This window comes from Notolabrus celidotus, chromosome 5 (assembly GCF_009762535.1).
Source record: "Notolabrus celidotus isolate fNotCel1 chromosome 5, fNotCel1.pri, whole genome shotgun sequence".
NCBI lineage: Eukaryota > Metazoa > Chordata > Actinopteri > Labriformes > Labridae > Notolabrus > Notolabrus celidotus.
Genome location: NC_048276.1, coordinates 34,145,634 through 34,172,373, shown reverse-complemented (window position 1 = coordinate 34,172,373; position 26,740 = coordinate 34,145,634). Strand labels below are relative to the sequence as shown.

General features: G+C 42.0%; 1 protein-coding gene and 1 long non-coding RNA gene across 2 annotated transcripts in view; one reads left to right on the top strand and one right to left on the bottom strand.

The window, feature by feature from the left end:
• Nucleotides 1–4,890: 4,890 nt before the first annotated feature.
• On the bottom strand, nt 4,891–9,614 carry LOC117813065. The gene is made up of 2 exons (XR_004631316.1): nt 9,482–9,614; nt 4,891–6,027 (listed from the first exon to the last, which is right to left on the bottom strand). It is a non-coding gene; the product is annotated as an uncharacterized LOC117813065 (long non-coding RNA).
• Nucleotides 9,615–10,411: 797 nt separating this feature from the next.
• tmem132e (transmembrane protein 132E) overlaps nt 10,412–26,740 on the top strand; it is a 601,081-nt gene continuing 584,752 nt past the window's right edge. Inside the window, exon 1 of the mRNA XM_034683892.1 lies at nt 10,412–11,640. Within this exon, the coding sequence (XP_034539783.1) occupies nt 11,580–11,640 (61 nt within the window). The 5' untranslated portion in view covers nt 10,412–11,579. The remainder of the gene's footprint in view (nt 11,641–26,740) is intronic.

Here is a 26,740-nt window from a genome sequence, read left to right as displayed (position 1 = left end):
AGCTGAACACCCAGATTTACAGAAAAGAATGGACATGATGACCAGATCATTGGACTCTGGGTCATTGATCACACATTGTTATGCCAGTGTAGTTCTGCTGTGTATGGATCTCACTGTGTGATTAAGGATGAAGATAGTCGTGATGGTAATGTTCTCACCCTGATTTCATTTTTCATGTTCCTTCATCAGCTCTCTATGGATAAAGCAGGAGATGTACCATGCACAGAGAAAAACAGCAAAGGCATGATAAATGGAATGAATAGACAGCGAGCAGAGCTATCCCACTGAGAAGTAATAAATTCAGAAAAGTATTTAGCTCTCACATCATTAAGTTTTTGATTATACAGTCAAAGCGTGGTTGAAGGCAATTATAGTGCTGGAGCAGCTGCAGGATTTTAAACCAAACATTACTTTTATTCGCCTTAAAGCATGTAGTCAATGCTCAGACTGCAGCACATAAATAAAGTGGAGAAAGTTGCACTCACAGTTTTCCTCAACATTCTGTTGCTGTGACTAAAGCACAATGCTGTAACAAAGGATCAGTGGGATGGATTTAGTTGGTGATATGCTCTGTGCTCTCAAGCTGATTTGTGAAAAGTTCTTGAATGTTCTCAGGGTTTTCTTTTTTTTATTATTTAAATTATATAACCCAAAGTAGGAAAGCCAAAACTGCACTCTTTGAGTATGAGGTATGATCTTTATGAGACAACATTTCCATAATATGCTGGATAATCTAAAGACCAGAGAAATCTACATATGATGAGAAAATAACCAGGCATTGATGCCACATAAGGCTGATTTATACTTCTGCGTTGAATCAACGGCGTACCCTACGCCGGGGGTCCGCGTAGCTCCCGTACCTACGCCGTGGCCTACGCACGTAGCTGACGTGCACCTCCTCCAAAATGTAACTCCCGGTAGAGCCGACGCGGAGCTCAAGCTCTGTGATTGGTCCGCTCGGCGGCTTTGTCTTTCCCACATTTACAACACTTCCGGGATCCCGCACATCGGCCGCACATCGGCCGTGTATTTCATCTCCTCCTCTCTATTCTTCATGTAATCATGTCTGTATGATAAACAGCAACATGTATCAGCTGTAGATTAACATAACACGCTCTGAAACTCTGTGGAAAAGTAAACAGAGATCGTAGCGGGACCGGAAGCAGGCGGCCGGCTATCAGAGAGACCACACTGCCCTCAGGCGTTTCCGCGGAGAATTGCTGCGCGACACGGACACACCGACGCACAAGTATGTGGGGCTCATGTCCGCGTCAGCCCCTGCTTCGTAGGGGAGACGCAGAAGTATAAATCAGCCTATACTGCTGAGTGACTCATATGAAGCACAGGTCAAAGAGCAGGAAACTGTATCCTAGCTACCTTCAATCTCTTCTCATTATGTATGTAGTAGATTTTCACTGCAGGGGGTTACATTTCTATAGCAGCTCTAACACTCTGCATTTTATATTCTATATCTGTCATGAGTCAATGTGTAGTTCAGTTTTTCCTTGTGTTTCATGCCTTGGTTTCTCCTGTGTTTATCCCGTAATAGTTGTCATTTGTGTCCCTTGTGTGTTTTGTCATCCATGTCTCTTTTTGTACTTTCTTTTGTTTCTTAGTCTAGTCTTGGGTTCTCTGTTTTGTAGTTCTGATACCTGTGTCTCCAGTTCAGTTTTACTTTCTGCCCTTTGTGTCAGTAGACATCAGGGGAGTTTTGGCATACTGTAGATTTTGCTCTTGTCCAAATACTACTTGCTACATACTGAATTTTGGCCAAATCAGTACGTACTGCTGGTATAGTAGGCGGTTTGGAAAACAGCCAATGATCCAACCAGGGACAAGGGAAACAGAGGAAGTAAATTCACAGAGTCATTAACACAGGTGTTGAACACAGGACACAGGTGAGACTAATGAGGGGAATCACAAAGGAGGGAAACACACAAGGGCAGAAAGTAAAACTAAACTGGAGACACAGGTATCAGAACTACAAAACAAAGAACCCAAGACTAGACTAAGAAACAAAAGAAAGTACAAAAAGAGACATGGATGACAAAACACACAAGGGACACAAATGACAACTATTACGGAATAAACACAGGAGAAACCAAGGCATGAAACACAAGGAAAAACTGAACTACACATTGACTCATGACAGATATAGAATATAAAATGCAGAGTGTTAGAGCTGCTATAGAAATGTAACCCCTGCAGTGAAAATCTATTACATACATAATGAGAAGAGATTGAAGGTAGCTAGGATACAGTTTCCTGCTCTTCGAAGTATGCTTCATGTGAGTCACTCAGCAGTATGTGGCATTAACGCCTGTGCAAAACAATAGTGAGTGAAAACACAAGAGCACATGACAGTGGTTAGGAGAACTACAGTGAGTTAAGTAAAAGACAATAATAAAAACCACCCAGAAATTAAAAAGTCATTGAGAAGTTAAGAGGTAAAAGCACATTTAAAAAAGTATGTTTCTAAAAGAGTTTTAAAAGAGGACAAGGATGTGGCTTGCCTGATCTCCTCCAGCAGTTCATTCCAGAGTGACGGGGCCCTGACTGCAAAGGCCCGGTCCCCTCTGGTTCTTAACTTCACTCTAGAAAGTTCCAAGAGGGACCTACTGGAGGATCTCAGTCAGCAGTTGGTGACATACATTTTTAGACACTTGCTTAGGTACTCAGGGGCCAGTCCATTTATTGCTTTAAAAGTGAGAGTTAAAATCTTAAAATCAATTCTAAAGCCCACAGACAACCAGTGAAGAGAGGCTAAAACGGTGTGATGTGTTCCCTTTCATTGGTGTATGTGTGGAGTCTGGCAGCGGTATTTTGGACTAACTGGAGTTTTGAGAGGTTGTGTTTCCTTAAGAAGGTGTAGAGTGAGTTACAATAATCTAATGGAGAAGTGATGAATGTATGGATGACAATTTCTAGGTTATGGTGTGAAAGGAAGGGCCTTATCCGAGAGATTTTGCTCAGCTGGTAGAAGAAAGACTGAACTGTGGTTTTGATATGTTGGTTGAAGTTAAGGTCTTTATCAAGGGTGATGCCAAGATTCTTGCAGTAGGGGGGTGACAGGAGAACCAAGCTGAAGTGAGGAGAGAATCTGTGATGAGTGTGGACCATAGACTGTAAATAAAAATGGACAGCGTTGCTCCGCCTCTTCCCGTTGTACGGTTCTGAAGCCAAAAAATCCCGCTCCTGGGCACCGCCATTGTGCAGCCAGAGCCTGGGAAGCCACTGTAATAAGCTCTACCCTACAGCGTGACGTCACAAGACGCTGTGTGCCCTTTGAAGTTTCACTCCACGGCGGCTGTGAATCAAAGGAAACCCGGAAGTAAAACCCCGTTTTTTAACCTCTAATAACTAACGAAAAAAGAGGCCTTGAACACAAAACACTCAGATACTAACTACATATCACCACAGCATACGGATGTGAGAAACATTCGTACGACGTGTATTTATTTTTTAAAGTTTGACTGCTCCCCCATTCAAATGAATGGGGGAGACGGATTTTTTGACCTATACTGCAGCCAGCCACCAGGGGGCAGTCACACCGCTGAAAGCTTCCCCACCAGCCACCGGAACCTCTCCCTTGGTGTGGACCCACTAGCGGAACAAATCAGTGCCAGGCCAGGGGGCGGGGCACATTACCGGGCCCTTAGAACCCAATAAAGCTAACCATAATATTACTTTACAACATACACATGCCCGCAATAGCAGGGCTTACAAGCATTACATTTTTTACACACGGTTATGTCATTTTGAAGTCAATCAAATGGACATGAAGTCTAACAAACCAAGAGAACACCAAAAACATGAGGCTACCTGGCCCCTAATAATACAACAACACCAATTTAAAGCAGTTCAGCACCACGGATAGCGACCGCATCATTCTGACACACACTTTAACTGTTTCAACTTTTGAGAGCACAGCAGGCCACTGCATCAACAGCTATAGAGTTTAGTAAAATTGACACAGCGGCCCTCATCTTCACATACAAACAAAAAATCAATCTGAAGTACTCGGCCTACTCACCACTGTTTGAAGGGTGAAGGACGAGCCTTGTGCTCCGCGAACTTGTCCACGTTGCGCTGTATGTCCATTTTCTTTGCTCTGTCATTCTCAATAGATAACATGACATGTCCACTCAGTCTCTCCTGTCCCACCGTGCTCCTCAAGGGGTTTTTAGTAAGTTTTAACTTGGAGAATGAGCGTGGGCGGGCCTGAATGACTGCCAATAATGCCAGGTTCATCTCCAGGAGGACGAACAACATATGTGTCCAGTTCTTGTAACTTGGCTTTTCTTTGTTCTCTTTTTTCCTTCTCCCTGCGCAATATCGCTCCACTGTTATGTTTATATAACCTGCTACTCATGTTTGGTTTATCAGGTAAAAATGCTCCACCTAGCTTGCACTTTGTTGACAAGTGACTGATGATGATGTTGGGGTTGATGACTATTTTACCCGAAATACACTGGGAGACAATATCTGAAATCCACTTGTAAATCTGCACGTTGTAAAGTTAAAAGTGAGAGTGAAAGTGAAGCCAGTCATACTGCACAACAATCTATTCAATATTTTACACTCAACTACATGACTCAAGTCAGTCATGTAGTTTGTTTTTTACCAACCGTGACTCATCCAGTCTGGGGCAACCTATATAAACGCACACACATCCACATCATTGCACACAACTTGACAAGAAAATAGTCAGCTCTACGAATGGAGCTCACTGCATCCACCAACCAAGCCCACCTAGTAGCAGAAGGGGCCCGGCTCCCCCAGCTCCCCAAGCCCTCCACCTCTATTCTTTATTTAGAAGATAAATAAAAATGTAGAATCTGAAGTTAAAAACAATCAATGAAAAAACAAGAAAAATGAAATAAGAACAAATTGAAATAATCAGAGCAACTTTAATGGAGATTCATAAAAACATAAGCTCATTTAAATAAAAAATGTGTGAAACAACTGCCTGAGAATATAAAATGCTGCCTTAATGACATTGTTGTGTTAGCATCACCCAGTAATCCCATAAGCATTCAGTGTTAAAGGCTGTGACATTTATCTAACAGGCTTCATCAGAAAGTCAACATCAGATGAACAAACCTGTGAGCAACGGCCTCTCTCACATGGAGATGTGGGGCATACTTGGCAGGAGGAGAGACTAATACAGTTTTATTAAGTGGTAATAAAAAGGAGTGTTATGTAATTGAAATGAGCAGCCTTCATTGTTTTAGTTAAGAACTCATCAATTTTAAATGCAATTACTAATGGTATGTATTCCCAGAGGATACACATCCTAACTCACCATCATGACAAAGGCACAAGAGCCTGAAATAACAAATTTTCTATTTGCCAACAAGTCTTTTTTTTATCTAATAGAATGAGAAAATAAAAACAATTTCCAAGTCATAACACTCAGAGAGCATTAACAGTCATGTCATACCTGCAGCAGTCTGTGCTTCTCTGCCCGCTGGCTGCTGGCTCAGTAGGGATCCACAGGCTGCTCCTTCACCTGCCTGCTGCTGCTGCTGCCGAGCTGAGGCTCAGGTGTTCTAACTGGAAAATTGCATCTGACTTGATTTGCATAAGTGGTCTTGATAAATTAGCTGCTAAAGCGTGTGAAAGCTGCTCTTGTTACGTTTTCAGGCACGATGGGACTTATTGTGCCTTGTTAGCCTCTTCTTGCAAAACAATGGGCTCTGCATCGCTCTGCATCACAAACAGGTTAACAGAACAGGATTAAATAGCCCATTATTAACAGTTGACACAGGATAGTTCATGGATATTCATTTTACCATGCCTTGCTCTATTGTTAACTTGCCAACCTGCAGGTGCAACAAAAACAGGTTAGACATTTTGTTCATCTCTATTTTTGCTCAACATTCAGTCATTGCTTTAAGTAGACTGATACGCTCTTTTAGGCAGTATTAACACTTCTTATTGTAACCCTTGGACTTCTTACCAGCCACCAGTACCCTTTCCTGTCTTCTCCATGTTCCAGTTTCTCTTGGTGATTCATAATAGCACCTAAAAAGTATAAATGTATGTGCATAACATGTCACTCATGTCCTTCGACGGATGTTCCTACACTCTCAGTATACTTATCTATGCACTAAGCATGTTACTGGAGTATACCTCCTGAGGACACGCTGTGAAACTCAACATTCTGTACGGGGAGGAACACATCTGAGATGATGCTGTAGAAAAGAAGATCACACACAGGACTCGGGGCTCATTTTGCCGGAATTCCTGCGGGAACTCTGTCAATTTGATACCAGCGCTGTACTTCTTTACATGTGACCAGAATAAATGTTCACTGAGACCTGAACGAATTCTCCGGTTTTCATTCTCAAGCTGCCAACAAAAGAAACTGACATATCTGATGAGGGTATTATGATATCGTACTAAAGCAAAACTAGTTTGCATTCCCAGGAACTCCCTCTGTGTTTCAACAGCTGTGTAAACTCCACAAACACTGACACGTACAGCTGAAGGTCTCCACTTTACAGGGTCACTTTTAAAACCGAAACACCGGGAGAGACGCATTCACGGTTTGTTTAGAGAAGACTACTGTTACAAGCTGCTAAATCAAGAGAATCAAGGTTTCTTCTTTTGAAAAGTACACACACATACAAAAAAGATAGAACAAATAAAAACTAATGAAAGAAAGAGAAATCAAGTGAATCACAGATGTGTGTGATGTTATTGTGGCGGAATAAACACTGCAGGTAATCTACCAATCAGATACGTTCAGCATTGCAGTCCTCGTCCCCCCACGAAAGTCCCGGGACCTTTGAAAAGTACTACCCTGCAAGCAGGGGCTTTTCATGAGGGGAGATGAACTACCCCTGCTAGTTCCTGCAGTCGAAAAACGCCTATAGTAACGATTTCAAGTACAGCTGTCATTTTCCTGCAAACACTGAAGGGACAAAGATGTGCCCATAAAAAAAGCCTCAAATTTTACGAAGTGAAATATATCTTATTCCAAGAAAATTATCTTTTAAAGTTAAAACACAAAGAACATTTTTATTTGCTGTACTGGCAGATATTGTTGTTCATTACAAACAAATTCAGGCCCTAATTTTTTCTTGTGAAATCAGATTTTTATCAGATGAAATTCGATATTGGACAAACACACCCGGTACGAGTTGTTGCAGTGCACTTGTGGTTGATGAGTGGCTCGTTAGTCTGTGGTACCCTATGGTTATCAATCAATCCGGCCCTCAGCTGTTGACTTCCAAAACGCATCCTCAATCAGATAATCAGAGTGATGAGGAGTTGGTAAGAAAAGCAACACATCATTTATAACTTACAAATGCATTATCTCAAACGTTTCTTGGAAACCACTTTTGAGGCGATGAGGCATTGAGTTGTTTTTCTCCATGGTTAGCGCTCTCTGTGTCAAACTAGCCATTTTAACAAACCAAACAAACAACCACTCAGTCCAGAGTTTTTTTTTTCTTTCTTTCTCTGTTTCTTTGAAAGTGTTGAGTGAAAAATCGTGCCCATTCAATCTTGTCAGAATGTTTCACACACGGTGGAGAGGAGTTATCATGGCCCCCCAGTCTCAAAGCAAACTGTGCTGCAACCATTTCTACCAGCAGCATCTGCACTCATACAAACATCTAGCTCTTCCATGATGGGGCTGAGATAACCAGAGGCAGCTCCAGACACCTAAAGTGAAACCAGCTCCAGTTTGCCTGCAACCGCGAGATGATGATTGACAGCTTGTACTTCACCTGACACATCTACTGCCAAGGCTCCTTTCAGTGCTCTTGTTTCAAATACTTATTGTTATTGAGGTTACTTCACCCTGGAAGGACTCTGGTTATGGAGGTCCTTGTACATATTTTAGTGATATAAACACCATTATAAAAAGGGCTTGTGACGCGTACAATCCTCTGCCATGAGATACATGCGTGAAAGGCAATTTACGAGGAACAAACTTCCTGATTATTTAGAGGCAGTCAGGACTTCATGGGTGAAAAGAGCTTTACAGAGAGCTGCTAAAACACAGCGTCACATCACTCAAAGACTGAAGTCCACTCTTTGGAGGCAGGGTGCAGAGGTTCTTCAGCAACATCAGACCCGGGAATGAGAAGCCGTAGTCTGCACTCAGCCTTCAAAGCTGTGTTGAAGGCATGCAGAGAGCAGCAGCCCGGGAAGCAGCCAGTGGCTTAAGTTGTACAGCCAAGACCCCTGCTGGGTCCAGAAGTATCAGGCCAGGACCACTCAGAGGGGGGTGTTTATGGGATGCCATTATTCACTGTTGAGACACCCAGAAGTATCATGGACTCATAAACGCCAAGAGAGGAGGGCCCCCACTCAAGACCAGTGCAGTCTTAACCTCTCATTTGCCTGGAGTTTTTGTGGTTGCCTGTACATGATAATGCTGTGTGTGTTTTCACAGCCTGTAAGTGCGTCTTCAAAGTAAGTTTTCAGCACTCACTGCGTTTTGTTGCATAATGAAACATATGTTAACGAGTTCAAAACACACTAAAATCAGAAACTCTGGATCCATTACTGCCTGACGGTTAATCTTATGCATAAAAATGATGTCAAAGTGAGATGCAAAAATAAGAAAATTCACAATCTATTAATCGTACCAGGGAAAAGTCAAGGTGGCTCATGATAGAACAGCTGATCAGTGCAGATGGAGGAACATTCACAGATGTGTCACATTTGCAAACAATACTAAAAATTAAGGGCTTCCTTTAGGCCCATTAAAAATGACCTAATAGAGGACAGACTTACACCAACATCAGTGTTTGGGAAGGAGGTTATAAAATGAGCTAAATTATGTGGTGCAATTAGCCCCGTCTGCAGCGGTTGATAGCCTTGCTTTTGTGCTAGTTTTCTTTCAGAGTAAAGTTCTATCCGAGTGGGCCGAGCTGAGTGTCATCTCCTGTGTGTCATACACTTTCTATTGACACTAGCCTCATACAACCCCACTCCAATGGACCAAGCATCCCTTTACATTTCCTATTTGTACCTCAAAACTGTCTGACAGCCTGGCTGTGAGAACGATGCTCTCCTGGGATATCATTTTAAAAATCCCACTTCACTCTCTGGTTGTGTCAGTCCTCCCTCTCATGCTCTTTACATTCACATCCTGACATGTCAGTCACATGGAGCATTTGCATAATGACACTTAAATGTAAGCCAGCATCATTAGCGTTCCATTAGTGAAATAGGTATTCATGGTTCATAATTAACCTATCACAGTTTAACCTCATTATGGACCACAGTGATGACAGGCCCTTTGAATGGCCTGAGAGGAGGTGTACGGTCTACTCCAAATCATCTTCCTTTCAGTGAGGTACAGTAGGGAGAATACAAGAGAGCTGCTACACCTAAATGGAATGCAGCCATTGTAAATTTAATAAACTGCACCTGTTAAATATTTCAAAACGCTTAATATCAAACATTTATCGTGTTTAGTGTGCTTAAGCTGTAACTAAAGGACAGATAAGTAGCTTACCCGTGTGTGCTTGAAACCTCGCCTCCAAACCAAACCACACAAAGACCTGACTGGACTCAAAGTGAGGCCATGACTCGGCAGGGTGAAGACTTTTCATACGGTGGGATATTCTCTGATGAGGAGGGGGCGGGTAGACCACTCACGTGATTAATTTTGGTCTGCGATGCCCGGTTTAAGACTCGTCAAGTTCACAAGAATTAATGTGGACCAGACCGGATGAGAGCGGTCTTCCTTTCAAAATAAAAGCAGGAAAAATATCGTGACGAACATAGCAAATTATCTTGAAGCTTCAGGAAAGAAAATACAGACACAGAAAGGCTTGAGGAATTTTAAAAGGGGTATTACATTAAAAAAGATTTACTGTAGGTCTTCTAGCTGAGGTTAAATAAGCCAGCCTTCCTAACATATGGACTCTACTGGTACATATTCATTTGTGATAATTAGAAACTGATCTTAAACTTTGAGCCTTGAGTTACATTTTATCTGACTTCTATAATAGTAAAGTATCAGCTTAGCACACCATCTAATCAATTTGTAAAGCATTTATGGAACATTAAAGGGTCTTAACTTCACTTAGTATCCATTAGGAGTTCACACGATGCATATGAATTATGGAAATAAACACAACAATACCAGCTTAAGTTAAATCAAAAAAGTAATATGAATAATAATGATAATTTTATTGAAATCAACAAACTGACATTGGAGGTAGAAGTATTTATATCGTTATTTTTTGCAGTGATGACACCCTGACATTCTTTTATAGACCTAGCTTCTAGAAATAACATGCCATTTATTTTACTTCACGTTACATGTGATGAATTAGCTACCTGTACTTTTAACACCTGTACAAGAAATTACGTGTCAATTCATGTGTCTTATTTTGAAAATATCCACCGGAAATGGCTTCTTTACCCTATATCTGGCTTGGCGAGCAAGAGCTGCGGCTTGGAACATTTTAAGGTGAGCACGTTTACTTTGGAGCGGAGTTAAAAACCGGACCGAGACAGCTGTGCCTCAGACAGCGGGTCAGGTGGCCTCGTCCCGGGTCCAAACACGTCACACAGGTGCGGATCGGTCAGGTAGTCTGCGTTCAAAAACAGATCCGAGAGTTGGTGGGACTTGGCTGTGTTTCAGACTCCCGGTAAGCAGCACCGGCGGTGCCCCGTTCCGGTTTCAGGCTTGACATGTTAAAGTGAAGCGGAGTAAGAACGCGTCAGGAGTTTCTGAAGGTTTCTGCTCTCCTCACGCTTGCATGGTGATTCCTGACTGAGGGTCTGCGGTAGGTGAGCCACTGGAAACCTGCGGGGTAAAGAAAGCGCGGTTCTGTGTTCCCGCAGCTACCCGGGACCGTTTCTGGCTTGTTTTCAGCCCAGAATGTGCTCTCTCCTCTCGGCTGAGGATTTGAAATGAACCCGGAGACGAGAAGTCAGTGACTGCTGAAGTAGAGCGATGCAGAGCAGCGGATGCCTTTTTCGCCCTTCTCGCCATCCATGATTTACGCAAGGAGTTTCATTCCTGAAATCTTAATTGGAGACAAACACGGACAATATCTACTGGTGTTTCTCTTTTGCATGTCATTTGAGCCAGTCTAGCTCTGTTTGGGGGTAAAGGCACGCAGGATTTGTGGATTTTCAGCCAGGGCGCGCGTCATCTCTCCACTGATGCCCATTGATTTATGATTTCAGGGGGCTTTATCGGGCTTCGCGCACGGACTTGGATGCGATTCAGGGAACACTGGGTTTCTCTGCTTACCCAGTTGGGCAATTTGGAGTCTAACTTTTTTTTTCTCCCATGGAAAAAACGCTCCATTTAGTCTGGAGAAGACGCGGATTGCTCGTGCCTTTGGATTGCTGCTCTTAAAAACAGTATAAGGACAGTAGCTGGACTATACATTTGTTGACTGAGGCGTCGCACATTGTGTCCCACACATTCGTGCGCATACATATACATTTTCCGTGCATCATCCAACTTAAGACCCCTGGACAGAACTGTAACAGCATCCTGTGGAGGCTACCAGCTGCAGAGAGGTTTATTTATCCACCATCAGCTACTGGAACAACTGGGATTTAAACATCCGCCTGCTGGGATTTCTACCATGTCAGGTGTACGGGATTGCAGATGGACTCTCCTCATCTGTGTGGCGGCGCTTTCATATGGTAAGAGTCCTCCTCCTCCTCCTCCTCCCTTCCTAACTAACCTCCCACATCGTCCCCCCTTTCGCTCCAGTGGGCTTTCAGGAGCATAATTGTGTTGCATAGCAAAGTGATGGTGCCAGTTTCAGCAGCATGCATCTGCAGAGATTACTGGTGATCTAATTAGTCTTTACTTGCATGATTGGATGTTTTTTTTTGGGGAGGGCACACATTCAGTACCAATGTCTCAGAAAAGAAGCTTCAACCCCTTGCAGGAGTGTCATGGCACTTTTGTGTGGTTTTCCTTTAAGGTCACTTGAAGTTTGACATCAAGAAGTGCGAGTATGCTGTGAGTTACATCAGGAACTGCACAAGAATCTAAAGGATACAGAAATAACACTTGCTTTGGGTGCATATTGAAACATCCGAGTAACACACTGCTTCACAAAGGCAGTGAAACCTGGAAGACATGGCATACAACAGTAAGGTCTCATACTATCAGGTCACAATATAATGAAATACTAAGAAGAATTAAAGGGCGATTTAGAGAATATTGAAAGATGCATGAGATATAAATACTACAGAGTGGAACCAGGTGACCACACTCACAGTCCAGCACCACGGGCACACAAGAAGACTCTGTCTCTCCTGTGTGGAGCAGATAAGAGAGGAGCGGAAACACTCATAGTACATCACGTCACAGCTGCTCACTTGTGAGAACGACAGACAGACTTACAACACATTACACAACCGTCTACCATCTCCTCTGGCTTTCTTCTTCTTCTTCTGTGTTTGTGTGCAAAGTCGCCTCTTACACAACAGATAACGCCACACTTTGTCCTACATGGAGTGACGTGTGCTTTGCAAAGTGTACGAAATCCAAATCAAACATGCCAAAGATGATTTCCCGACATGTCCTGGTGATCTGGTCAGACTCTGAGACGATAATCCTGCTTTAATGTCAAACAACTTTTCAGTGATGCAGCAGCAGCAGCAGCAGCAGCAGCAGCAGCAGCAGCAGCAGCAGCAGCAGCAGAGCAGCACTGTCTCCAGCTGCAGGCTGAGTGTGACGGTGCCATACATTGATTAAAGGGATGGTTTGGATCTTTCAAAGAGGGGTTGCATTACACACTTTTCAATACACAGGAAATTACTTACAGTAAATGGAGGTCAGCATGGCCTCTGTCTGGAGACCAGCTGGAGTACCTGCATCATAAGATGGGCTTAGCTGTTATTTAGCAACTCCAATAAAACCCAGCCAAAAACATTAATTTCCTTCTACATAAAGGCTGTATTTATGCCTTCAAACAGCCCTGTTCTTGGGCACTAACTGGGTTTTGTAGCCCTATAATATCACTACTCCTACACTTGAAAGTATCAGATCAGTTGTCAGCTCAGGGGATTAAAAAAGAGATAACAAGTACAAGAAGTCAAGAGTTCTCTGTGGGATAATTGGAAGAGTCAAGGTTTACATTCAGCAAAGCTATCCGAGGCAGTGGTCACTCAGCAGCAGAAGGTAAATCTTTATGTTGATGGGGAAAGAAATGCACCAACTTTACAATCCATTGAAAAGTACATTTTGAATTCCTTTCAGTTATCCGCAGCACTCTCAGACCCAAACAGCTGATTCATGCCATAACTCATTGCACTGCATGAAAAGAGAGATACACACTTGCACAGGGAGCATGGAATGGCAATGTGACGTGGTGATAATGTTGACTTAGTGAAGTCTGAACAGGAGTGTTTTCTGATGTGGAAAATAGCAGCACCTGGTCCTCTTCCCTGTAACTCTTCTCTTGGCATCTTCTCACTCAACTAGTCCTGTAACCCTGCCAAAGCTCATACAGTGTTGTAGTTTGTGGTTGCTTGTGTCTGTTTTCTTCAATTTGGTCAATGTTGGTTTCACTCAGCTCCTTGTGAGTTTGTAGGTTCCTCGTCTCCTCTTCTTTCTCTGCTGTTGACTGGTCAACCTTTAACCAGGAATCAAAAACATCAAGATCCCCAAATAAAAAGAATACAAATATGATCCATGTTGTTAGCCTTCAGATTTAAAGTGTTAATATAAAACGCTTTTTTTCCCCACAATATTCAGCGAAGGGAAACTAACATTTCTGCTTCAGTGCAAACACAGAGAGATGAAATGTGCTGGACTCTTTTCTGCTGATTGATCTGATGTGACGTGAGTGATCAGGTTGTCCTATGCGTCACTCTTTGCATTCAGAATAAATTACAGTTCTAATGAGTTTTTTTTTACCAATCAGAGTTAAGTATTTAACATTTTAATAAGTAAGAGAGAGTAATGCAGCGTTCATTCAAACAGATATTTATTTAAAGCTCCTGTGAGGAGTTTTTGAGTGGTCATGAAATGGACTGAAATGAACAGTGATGCCTCTTTATGACCTAGAAAAGCAAACAAGATCGTTAGAAAAGGTGTTGATAATTTCTGTTTTGTTATTTTAAAGCCTGAAATCGCTGTGAGAGGGTAGGTGTCAGATGAGGTGATTGACAGCATGTCAAGAAAAAAAACATTTTCTGCATTAAATGTTCTTAATGAGTGAAATAGTTGACTGTTAGTTCAAAGCAGGAGGAGATGACATCATTTACACATGTACAGGACAAAATAAGCAAGATCACTTAGTCCACAGGGGGGCGCCAAAGTCAACACAAACAGAAAGTTCCTCACGGGAGCTTTAACTCTTCATGGTTAGCTTAGCTCCTGTGTCTGTACTCCACCTGACTCTCCAAACAGACACTGAACTGACTGACACCTACAGGCGGTAACACACTCACTGCTGATGAGCATTTACAGCTCAGGATAGAAATAATGATGAGACCACTACAAAAACATGTTCGTCTTTGGTCTCACAGCTCACAGGTTTGTGTTTCGGTGTAACGAACGTCTTTGTTTACGTGAAAGCCGACATTAGACATCAAGCATCAAACTTATACAAGACAGTGTGAGACAACAGTGGGATAGTGAGGAGTGCAAAGGATGCTGAATGATGAGAAATACAGACACGATGTAATACTGTAACAGGTGGGTTCATTTACAGATAGATAGGTAGATAGATGGATAGATGTGCATTTGTATACTGTATTAACATTAATAATAGTGTTCATGTACATGTGAGATGAGCGGCTGATGAACATGATCAGAATGTGTGTTACAGATTATTATAGATTACAATAATTCTAAAGATTATGAAGATGATCTGTATTTATAATCACAGTGTTTGTTTCATGAGATTATTGCACGGTGGTTGTTCTGACGCTCTGACTCTTAAAGCCGGATTTACACTTCTGCGTCGAATCGATGGCGTAGCCACAAGCCCTGTGATTGGTCGGCTCGGCAGCATTGTATTTCCCGCTTTTACAGCACTTCCGTGATCCCCGCTGTACATCGGCCGTGTATTTCATCTCCTCCTCTGCATTCTTCATGTAATCATGTCTGTATGATAAACAGCAACATGTGTCAGCTGTAGATTAACATAACACGCTCTGAATCTCTGTGGAAAAGTAATCAGAGATCGTAGCGGGGCCGGAAGGAGACTACCCAACATCAGAGAGATCGCACTGCCCTCAGGTGTTTCGGCGGCGCATTGCTGTGTGACACGGACACATCGACGCACAACTATGTGGTGCTCTTGTCCTCATCAGCCTCTGCTGCATAGGGGCGACGTAGAGGTAAATCAGCCTTTAGAGTTCATCAAGCAACAACAAAAAGATGCAGCATTTATCAGACTATGGTAACACAACGAAGAGACAGGTTGATATTCACTCTTAAACAACAGAATAATAATATTTGAACTTAGGAAGAGTTCAGGAATAAGTATTTGGTGGAGTAATCTCAGCTACTGTAACCCTCTCTAGTTGCAGTCATCATGCTTCTTGGCATGCATTGCAGTCTTTCACATTGCTGATGTTGGTTGACATTATGCAGCTCGTGACGCAGATATTCCGGTGATACAGTAAATAAAGTACTTCATCACATAGATTGGGATGTGCCTGCGTTCAAAGCCAATAAACACTGGATTAAATGACTTCCATTCAGGCCGAGACGCTGATTTAAGGAAAACATTTGAGAAGTCTCTTAAATATCTTTGGAGCTGTGATACAAGCCTACTTCAGACATCTTGACGATGCCTTTGAGAGCACTGCTGAGAGGTAAAGTGAACAGAACACCTCACAGTACAGTATAATTAGGAGCCATATTTAAACATTGGACTCTATAAGTGATGGATCCAGCTCCTTAATAAGCTGCACTGTTAAAATGTGCATGCTTCCCCCAGTATTTACTGCATTACCATCTCCTTCCCTCTCCTACTCATCATCTCCCAGTCTTGCCTCAATTTCATTACCACTCAAAAGAAAACGCCCACGTTTGCACTAAAGAATATACTCTCCTTGATGGCTTCACTTCACCAAGGCTGCGAGTGTGCAAGTGTACTGCACTGCTCTGCCTACACAAATCCCCGCGAACGCCTGTGGTCAGCGTTGCTTAGCGCAGGGAAACCCACCTTCCTGGACAATGGAGGCGCTGCTGTCAGAAGTAATTGCAGTAACAGATTTGGCGCATGGCCGGCTGCCTCCGAGGAGGGCTTCATAGGCTCTTGGCCTCAGAGACCTCAAGTTCCACACATACTCCAACTCACGCACACACAAGAGCCTCGCTGCACTCCCCCTAGCAGTTTAAAGCACTCTCTCCTTGTCACACTCATATGCTAAGTAAACAAATTTGTAAGAATACCTCAGGACTAAAGCAGTGGACTTGCTGGATGAAGAGCTAAGCAGACAAATCCCCAGGTGTGTAACAGCAATATCATGAGCTTTGAGAGCGCTCGGAGTAAAATCCTGCACTGTAATGAATTTATTATTCCTCATGCTTTTCCCTCAGATTTACTATATTGACTAACTAGCTAACAGTTAGCTTTCTGCAGGGTTGATGGACTGAAAGCCTCGCAGCGATTGGTTGATGAGATAACATGTTCGCTCAGAAAGGAAAAAGCAGCTCCGTCAGTTTGAATTGAAGCTTTATTTAAGCTGAGAGGGAAATCCACCTTTCCTTTTCTTTCTCTCTTCACCATCCTCCTCCACACACACAGGTCAGAGGTCAGGTGCAGAGCAGCATTCCCTGAGCTGATACGGATTAAGATTTCTCAAGGACACTTCAGTCAGACAGAAGAGGGTTCAAAGAGGAGTTTTCTGGTTAATCATTGTGTTGTGATGTTTCTCACCGTTAAATCAAACAAGACAGAGATGGGTATTGTTTGATTTCTTTACAGAGTTGAACACAGTTTGTTTTGTGTGGGAGAATGATATCTTTATGTTTAATACACCTTTTTTTATTTAAGCAGCTGTGTCAATGTAGACAGTTAAAAAAGAAAAATGGATGAGGAGTTTAAGACCATCTTGCGAAGCTGTCAGCACAGCAATGGCGAACTGTTTTTGTGACAGCAGCATACAAAGGTGGATTAAAGGTGTGAATCAGCTGATGAAGGGACCTGATGAGGCCAACTTAGATTTTACATATGGACCATTAATTATAAGAACAGCCTGAACACATTTCACGTGAAGAAATCAATCAATCAATCAATCAATCAATCAATCAAGCAATCAAGCAATCAGGCTGTATTTATATAGCACCTTTCATACCAATCAAATGCAACCCAAAGTGCTTTAAAGTGATTGAAAAAAAGAAAGAAGCTGTAAAATATAAATAAAATAATGGCAAGACAAAATAAACAAAAAAACATTGATGGATTTTGAAATAGAGACTAATGCACACCAACAACAATAAAATGTGTGTAATGAAAATAAGTTTAAGCATCAAATTAACATTAAGAATATAAAAAGTTAAGATAAATAAATTAAAGGTAAGGATAAGAGTTAAAGATAAAGGCTAAAAATATCAATAAAACTGAGCAAATCAATTAAAAAATAAATGAATAATTAAATAAAAAATATAATATACAGTTAAAATGTCTAAAATCTCAAAACAACATTAAAATCAATATTAAACATTAAAGTAATACAATTGTTAAACCCTAGATAAAAGCCAGACTGAATAAATATGTTTTTAGTTTACGTTTAAAAATCTGAATATCCCTATCAGCTCCTCTCAGATCCTCCGGCAGGCTGTTCCATCGTCTCAGAGCGTCGTGGCAGAAAGCAGCACTACCAAATGTTTTTGTTCTCTTCTGAGGAACTGCTAATAGAGAGGAGCCGGAGGACCTGAGATGAGGTGGGGGAAAACTTGACCATCCAACACATGTCAGTGCTGACATGCTGAGAAATTATCCTGCGATGCTGCTCATGTAAATCATTTAACATTTACATTAAATCATCTCAGGTAATCTGCATATGTTTTTATATTCACAGAGCATACATTGTCTATATTTTGGCTAACAAAACTGTGACGATTACATGCAGCTCTCAGTTGATTAGCAGGCTAGTAGAGGAATGTTATATACATGACCATGTTATGAATTACATGGAGATGAACAACAAAACGTCATTTACTAGTCACCAGGAGAGGGATTACATTACTTTAAGTATAATATTCTTTATTGTACTCCTCTCATATAAGGAGTTATGAGGTTTACTCCATCATACCGCCGTTTGTTTGCAGTGCAGAGTTTCACACACTTTCTATGATACCTATCAGATCCGGTGCCGTGACGGATCAGTGTCCAGTCCCTCTCCGATCCGTCACGGCACCGGATCTGATAGGTTTCTATTCTAGTCAATGTGTTAACTTCCACTGGATCCGATCCGTTGCGTTCCAGCTGCTTCCCTGCGGTCGGAACGCAACGGATCAGTTACGCAACACTTCCATTTTTGCCAGATGCCGGAGCATGACGCATCAATCTCCACAGAGCAGATGGAGCGGGACAGGAAGTCGGGCACTAAAACAAAATGAAAACATCCGGTTAATTTTCAGAATAAAACACTCTGTGTTATCACCAGATCGTTTTTCACTTAACTACAACAACAAACCAAAGTCATGATGAGTGGAGCCAGGCCTGGAGTCAACAGGTCAGAGGTTTTCAGAGGACCAGAAAGACAACATGGATGAGGAGAGGAGGAGGATATTCATTAATGCTATAATTATGGCGGGAAAACAAGGTCACATGACTCCAGCTGTCCGGAGGTCCTGCTCCGTGCTGCGTTCTGAAAGCGCAACTGGTGGGTGTTGACGGACGAGAGAGCACAGAGCCAGACTGCAGCGGATCTGAGACAGACCGGACATGGATCTGGTGGTGTAATGCAGCTTGCTAACACAGAGTTGTTCGTTGTATTGTTTAAAAACTTCCCACAACAGGAACTTTATCTGCACCTGGAGATTATTTGATGATACTTTCATGAGCTAATTGTCTGCAAATGTAAAAAAACATGCATCAGTTTCCAAGGGTGTAAACTGAAAACAAACCAAGTGTGTGTTTGATATTTTTCTTGAAAATGGCTGAAACAGTTGATTTATTATAAACTAGTTTCTGATTAATGCTCCGTCATTGCACTAATCAATGAATTGAGTATTCATTGCAGCTCTTAATACATTACCTTGTGGTAAACTGAGCAGAGGCAGTTTTACAGCATGTTCATACATTTAAAATGTGTTGAGGTAATTATCAGTGTATAAATTGATCAGAGGACCTCAGTGGTTTACCATCTTCAGCTCAATAGTTTCCTCGGGGAAATCTCTGAAGTGACACGCAGAGAGAATTCTGTGGTTAACCTGAATAGATGGCTTCTTGAATAGATTATGACTAACAGTGTTGAATCGAACTCTAGGTCTGGTGAACGCATTGGTTTTGCGCCTGGGATTGCTCGGAGCTGTGTCTGCAGTCAGCTGCATAACATGGCCTGCAGAGCCGTGTTTGCCCAGTCATGGTTTGCATGTAGTTGGCAGTGTTCCCAGCAGCAGCAGCAGCAGCGGCAGCAGCAGCAGCAGCAGCAGCAGCAGCCTTGTTCTCTGAGAGTGGATGGTGGACGGAGAGTACACAAAGCAGCAGTGTGACACAGCAGCTCTCATGTTCAAACCTAATTGATTTACATGTGGCGAGATGAAATCCTCTCTTTGTTGCTGTGTTTGTACAGAGAGCTCTGCCCCTACATGCATTTAAAAACCTCGCTGCCTTTCCATATGCATCAACACCCTGCGCCTGCAAATGAGTCAGTGCTGCTGTTTAGTGATTCTCTGTTTGTTCTCTGTTGTTCTGATGTCAAGATGGCGCATTTTTGTTGATGCACCTGCCACTTTTGTTTGTGTTCGCATCCATGAAGCATATGCTTTTTATATTTAGCTAGCAGCTCAGTTGGTGCTTTTTGTGGCGTTTGCTGTCAGCATCAGATAATGGTGAACCCATTTGAGTGTGGCACCCTTTTTGCAAGATTTAAAAAATAATTTTTGTGACAGATGGGCTCAAGGCTAAAACTAATCTGTGCTGTCTGAGCAGCAGTGCAACCACCTAGTGGAAACAATAAGAAAGAGAGGCTTTTACTGGTACGACCGGTCCTTCTTATACTGGCAGCCTTGTTCTGTAATTACACTCTCAGGTGGGCCCGTCAGTCTGATGAAATTGATTTTCTGTTTCTAATTGTTGGAACCAGATTTCTTCATTGTAAAACTGCTCTCTGAATCTCTTTGAATCCCTGCGATGCTCTGAGCTGTAGTTCTGCTCTTGCCTGGCTGTTGTGGAGTGAATTCTAAGGATGTTGTCCTTCATCAGCACTGAAAGCAACCTTTTGTTAAGCCCTGGTTCCCCTCAGACGTAGTGCGCTGTGCAAGACCTCTACCAAAGGCTCCAGGGCCTGTTGGTTGTTCTTGCTGAAAGGAGTGCACTTTTTGTTTAAGATGCATTACCCCTTTTCTTGGCAGACCTTTTATTCAGCATCTTGAAATGTTTGAATCGTGTAAGCATCCTTCTTTTGCGTGACATGAACGCATCAAAAAGAAATCAATTTAGCATGTTGAATATACCTCCACTTGCTTTGCAATCTATTTAAAAGCTGTGATTCTGCAGAGGCAGGATTACATACAGTAAATAAAACATGCATTAAAGGCTCTTGGGTTGGCTTCAGACAGCCACTTATTGAGCGATAGATGATGATTCGCCTTTTCTTTCCTGTGTCTGTGTCAAGAAAACCTCTGACTTATTCAGAGCTCCTGACATGACTTGTTCAAATCACTTGCTGCATGGTATTCAAGCTGAACAGTTTGTGTTAGAGAAGAGTTTAACAGTTTCTGAATCCATGAATAAATACTTTAGACTTGTATTGCATTAAAGTGGAACATGTTTTCTTTAACTGCTCCTCCTTTTTATCTGTAGAAATAACAGCAAGTCTGAACTTACCTACCACCTGCTTGGCTGTTTGTATGATTATGTAAAGAAAAATTATACAGCATTTAGTCTTGGGGCTGCTTATTGAAGCAGCCAAGGTCCTCCATTACAGAACTACATTGATTTGCATAATGCTGCCAACAAAAAAACTCTCACACAATCACCTAACTAAGAGTGGGAGTGTTTTAGACAGAGACCCTACAATGTGTTGCTCTCTGCAAATTGGAAATGGCTTATCAGAGAAGCTGGGAACTTAAACCCAGAGAACTCAGGGCTTCTTTGAAAACAGCAGCATCAGCTTGACAGCCTCATCCAAATACTGATAATACATACTCCAATCCTCAAGATAAGGGCGGTGTTACTACTTCTATAGAACTATATAACTTCAAATTCTATTTCTTAATTATTCCTTATTGAAATCATAGACTGTATAAATAATGGACCTAGTATCCGTGACATCACTCATCTGTTCCTGAGCGCTGTTTTAAAGCCAATCGTCGTCAGCAGCCATATTGGAAATGCGGAACTCAACCAGGCAGAGTGTGAGGTAAAGAGGCAGGGTTTGAGCCTCCTAACCAAAAACTCTTAATCATAATATCTTCTGAACCTTTGCATTTGAAAAAAAATCACCCCCTGTACAGTGTGTGCAGATAGAGAAATTAGCTACTTAGATTGAAGCCGTTTTTTGAACCAGGCTGTAAACATGTTTATTTCTGCTGTAAAGATCGTCTTCTTTGAATGGGTGTGTATGTGGTTTCTGGTGTTTCTGAAGCCAGCCTCAAGTGGATTCTCGATGAATTGCAGTTTAAAACACTTCATATTTTGTGACAGGAGGTTGCCGCTTGGCCTGAAACCACACTAAAGTTTTTACCACAGTCTCAACAGGCAGAACAAAAACAAAACTTATTTGAAATATTTTTAGACATGGTTCTTTAGCCTCAGTATAAATGCAGACTTGAGCTCCACTGTGTTTTGTACATCAGTGTGAGAAGTCTTTGCTACGGCTCCTGTGAACAGGAGACCACAGGACTTTGAATACAGTGCAGTTACGTCGTGTTGGTATAAATGCTTTGTCATATTGGACGTGCTTCCTCCCTTGCTTGAAATGTCTTTGCCACACGGGTTGTCTATCTCTTTCAGTGAAGCTTAGCCAAACTTTTGATGGCTTGCCATGATCCTCTTCTCTCCACTTTGTTGACATACTGAGTCACAAATGATGTAATGTTACATCGGCACAGCGGGTCCTGGCAGACAAGTCAAACTTCTGCAAAATTCTCAATGAGCTTTAATCCTGACATTCATGTTGCCGTCAGTGACCAATAAGCAGAACTGAAATTCACATACCATATCGAATGCACAAGTTTCAGATATTTACAACCTGCTCCAACTTTGAACCGGTTCTTGGATCAGCCCCACTGTGCCGGCTCAGCAGGTGATGACTTTGGCAACACATGACACACTTGCAGCAGAAACATGTGGATGCAGATCAAAACTTGAAGTTTGTCTTTCAGTTTAAGCAGTTTACTGCTTTAAGTTTTCTCTTCCATACTTTCATTACGTCATTAAAACTTGGTTTGTGTGATCCCTTTTTAATATCTTCCCCACACGCTAAAACATTTACTCATGACATTTACTTAGAAGATGTGTGAAGAGCAAAGCATTTCTTGGTTCAGTGAAGTAGACAGGGAAACACAAGCACTCTTGAAGTCCTGTAACTACGCACAGCAGGGGAGCAATCTGTCTTCTACATAAGGCGATCACATATGTTTGGTATGAAATCAGCTCTTATGTACAGCACATTCACACACACTCACGCACACACACGCTCCACAGTGCCTTTGATTTGAAATAGCTTTCTCATACAGTCTTCTGTATTGTGAGTCAGACTTGGAAACATTTACCAGCTAGATTTTACATCCGCCTTGTAAGAAAAGCATCTTTAAGGTGGATTTAGACGCACAAGAGTGAAAGTTGCATTGACTGAATGAAGGATGGACGAGGCCACTGTGAGGCCTTCCTTTGGTTTGTTGACCACTCTCTTTGAACCCTTGAGTTTGGTGTCTTGTTGGAGTCAGAGATTACTTTATTTGGATGTTATGGTGGCATTTTGGAGAAGGGAAGGATTTGCACATACCAATCTGGTTGATAAGTTAGCCAACCATTGTGTTCCCCACAGAATAAGATGCTATTTGACCTCGTGGAAAGTAGCTGCGTTGCTCCTTGCTCACCTGCATGTCCGTGGAGAAAGCCAGTTAAGAGACCACACTTAAAATGGGTAACTTCAGATAACTGGTCTTGTCATGGTCTTCTCTGCTGGGATAACCCAACAACATTCCTGACTTCCTGCACAGACCGCCATACAAAGACCAATGTATGTGAGACACTGAACAAACCAACAAGCTAGGTATGCTGAGCTTAATATGCTAAAGTACAGACTTCTTTGACGGTCTGTTTCATGAAAGATACGAGACAAGTTCAACATACTCAGAGTATCTTTTGGTTATCACACAAAGCTGGTTAACAACCTGGTAAGTCAACCCTGTGAGTGCATTCACACGAACAAGTCTGCGATCAGCAGATAGTGATATGAACACAGAGCACACTATGATATCAGAGAAATATAAGGTTAAACACGTAGTTGAGATCAAAGTCAGCACAGCTGTGTTTGCACGATAAAAGAAGAGCTGGCAGATAAAGAAAAATAATGCCAAGAGTGAAATGTGCAATTTAAGACATAATATCACTTTCTCATAACTACTGCACTTTCGATCTGACTTTAAGAACTCGTGTTTATTCCCTGAAAAGAATGTTTTGCTCTGATTTATTCTTGTGGTCTGTGTAACAGTTTTAGACTTCAGCTGCAGCCAGACAGCATCCAACAGAGCGGGCAGATAAAGATGAAGATAAATATGAAAATATGATTTAAAATGCATGTGTAATTTTACATCTTGGCCAAATAAGTACAACAACTTTAAGGCTCTCAATCAATCAATAACTTTCATTCATATTTTTTACATGTAAAATCATACAGTCAGACAAAGTGTCCTGTCAGTCTCTCTCTCTCCTCCTCCTCACGGTCAGCTCACAGAGCTCTATGATTAATCTAACTGATGGTCTGTAGGTGGTGCTTTCCACAAATTGATCTCTTACCCTGAACATAACAAGTTCAATATTCAGCATAAATTATCATGATGATCTACCCGGGTCTGAGTAAAACGTAAACCACCTTCGTAGAAAACCCAGAGTTACACCAGAGTTTTTCACTGAAAATTAGGCCCTATAGTACAGTCATGGCCAAAAGTTTTGAGAATGACACAAATATTACATTTTCACAAAGTCTGCTGCTTCAGGGTTTTTAGGTGTTTTTGTCAGATGTTTCTATGGTATAATGAAATACAATTAGAAGCATTTCATAAGTATCAAAAGCTTTTATTGAGAATTACACAGAATTCATGCAATAAGTCAATATTTGCAGTGTTGACCCTTCTTTTTCAAGACCTCTGCAATTCTCCCTGGCATGCTGTCAATCAACTTGTGGACCAAATCCTGACTGATGGCAGTCCATTTTTGCATAATCAATGCTTGGAGTTTGTCAGAATTTGTGGGTTTTTGATTGTCCACCCGCCTCTTGAGGATTGACCACAAGTTCTCAATGGGATTAAGATCTGGGGAGTTTCCTGGCCAAGGGCCCAAAATCTTAATGTTTTGTTCCCCGAGCCATTTTGTTATGACTTTTGCTTTATGGCAAGGTGCTCCACCATGCTGGAAAAGGCATTCTTCATCACCAAACTGCCCTTGGATGGTTGGGAGAAGTTGCTCTCGGAGGACGTTCTGGTACCGTTCTTTATTCATGGCTGTGTTTTTAGGCAAGATTGTGAGAGAGCCCACTCCCTTGACCGAAAAGCAACCCCACACATGAATGGTCTCAGGATGCTTCACTGTTGGCAAGAGACAGGACTGATGGTAGCGCTCACCTCGTCTTCTCCGAACAAGCCTTCCTCCAGATGCCCCAAACAATGGGAAAGGGGATTCATCAGAGAAAATTACTTTACCCCAGTCCTCAGCAGTCCAGTCCCTGTACCTTCTGCAGAATATCAGTCTGTCCCTGATGTTTTTACTAGAGAGAAGTGGCTTCTTTGCTGCCCTCCTTGACACCAGGCCTTCCTCCAAAAGTCTTCGCCTCACTGTGCGTGCAGATGCACTCACACCTGCCTGCTGCCATTCCTGAGCAAGCTCTGCACTGGTGGTGGCCCGATCCCGCAGCTGTAACACCTTCAGGAGACGGTCCTGGCGCTTGCTGGACTTTCTTGGGCGCCCTGGAGCCTGTTTGGCAACAATTGAACCTCTCTCCTTGAAGTTCTTGATAATTTGATAGACGGTTGACTGAGGTGCAGTCTTACTCGCTGCTATAAACTTCCCTGTTAGGCCCTTTCTGTGCAATGCAATGATGGCTGCACATGTTTCCTTGCAGGTAACCATGGCTAACAGATGAGGAACAATGGTGTCATGCACCATCTTCCTTTTAAAGTGTCCAGTCACTCAATCATGACAGATTGATCGCCAGCCTTGTCCTCATCAACACCCACACCTGTGTTAATGTGTGTGACACCTGTGTGTCATTGAAATTATGTTAGCTGGTCCTTTTGTGGCAGGGCTGAAATGCAGTGGAAATTTGTTTTTGGTGATAAAGTTCACTTTCAAGGCAAAGAGGGACTTTGCAATTAATTGCAGTTGAGCTGATCACTCCTCATAACATTCTGGAGTATATGCAAATTACCATTATAAAAACTGAAACAGCAGACTTTGTGAAAATTAATAGTTGTGCCATTCTCAAAACTTTTGGCCATGACTGTATGTTCCCACATCTCGAGGACATTTTCAAAATTAGGACTGCAAACTATGGTCCAGTGGCTGCGCATAATTGGACTGATCTGACCGGAAGCTATTCAATGCCTCTGTGCTACTTAGTTTAGTTTGTTTATTTAAAAGGACAATGTGCACTTACATTAAATGCTTGCAACAAACAAAGAGAAGGGCGCACCAGATTTAGCTAAAAGCTACATTCCATCTGTAGTCCATTGCTACTGGATAATAGGTTGGGTGCAATTGGCTACCAAGTTATGAGAAAGGGGGATCAAATCTGATATAAATGTATGAAAAAGGAAATATGGGAACATAAGCACGCTCCCACCCACAGGTCATATAATTTGTCTTATGTTTGCATGAGAGGTATCTTAGCAAAGCAACAACATCACAAACACTGCCAACAAGTTAAGTTAATCAACTAACTTACTTAAGGTGACGGTTAGCATGCAGTTAGTTATGCTCCTCTATGCATAACTTGAGACTCTAAGATTCCTGAACATCTCAGAAAATAAGATTATAGCAAGTCTTTTTGGTCGTAAGTCAAAATTAGTAAAGTAAATGTTTAGTTTTTGAGCTGCAGCCCAAAATTATCAAAATTAGGAGATAAAATATTTAAAACATTTGACTTTACCTGAAATGAGTCTGTAATTTGTAGCTTTTTACTGTCTTAAATAAGTAAATGAGGTTTTCATGATATTCAAATGATCTGCGGTGCAGTAGTGCTTTAAATGTGTGCATACTATTCAGAGGTATCCACTGAACATTTGGCTTGAATATAAAAATGATCTAAATGGACCACATCTTTATGAACATGTTTATTTCAGCTGTAAACTTGCAAGGATTCTCACTGAGATCGACTCACTGTTTAAGCCGGCCTCCAGTGGCCACTTCAGGTACTAGAGTTTTTGCCATTTCTT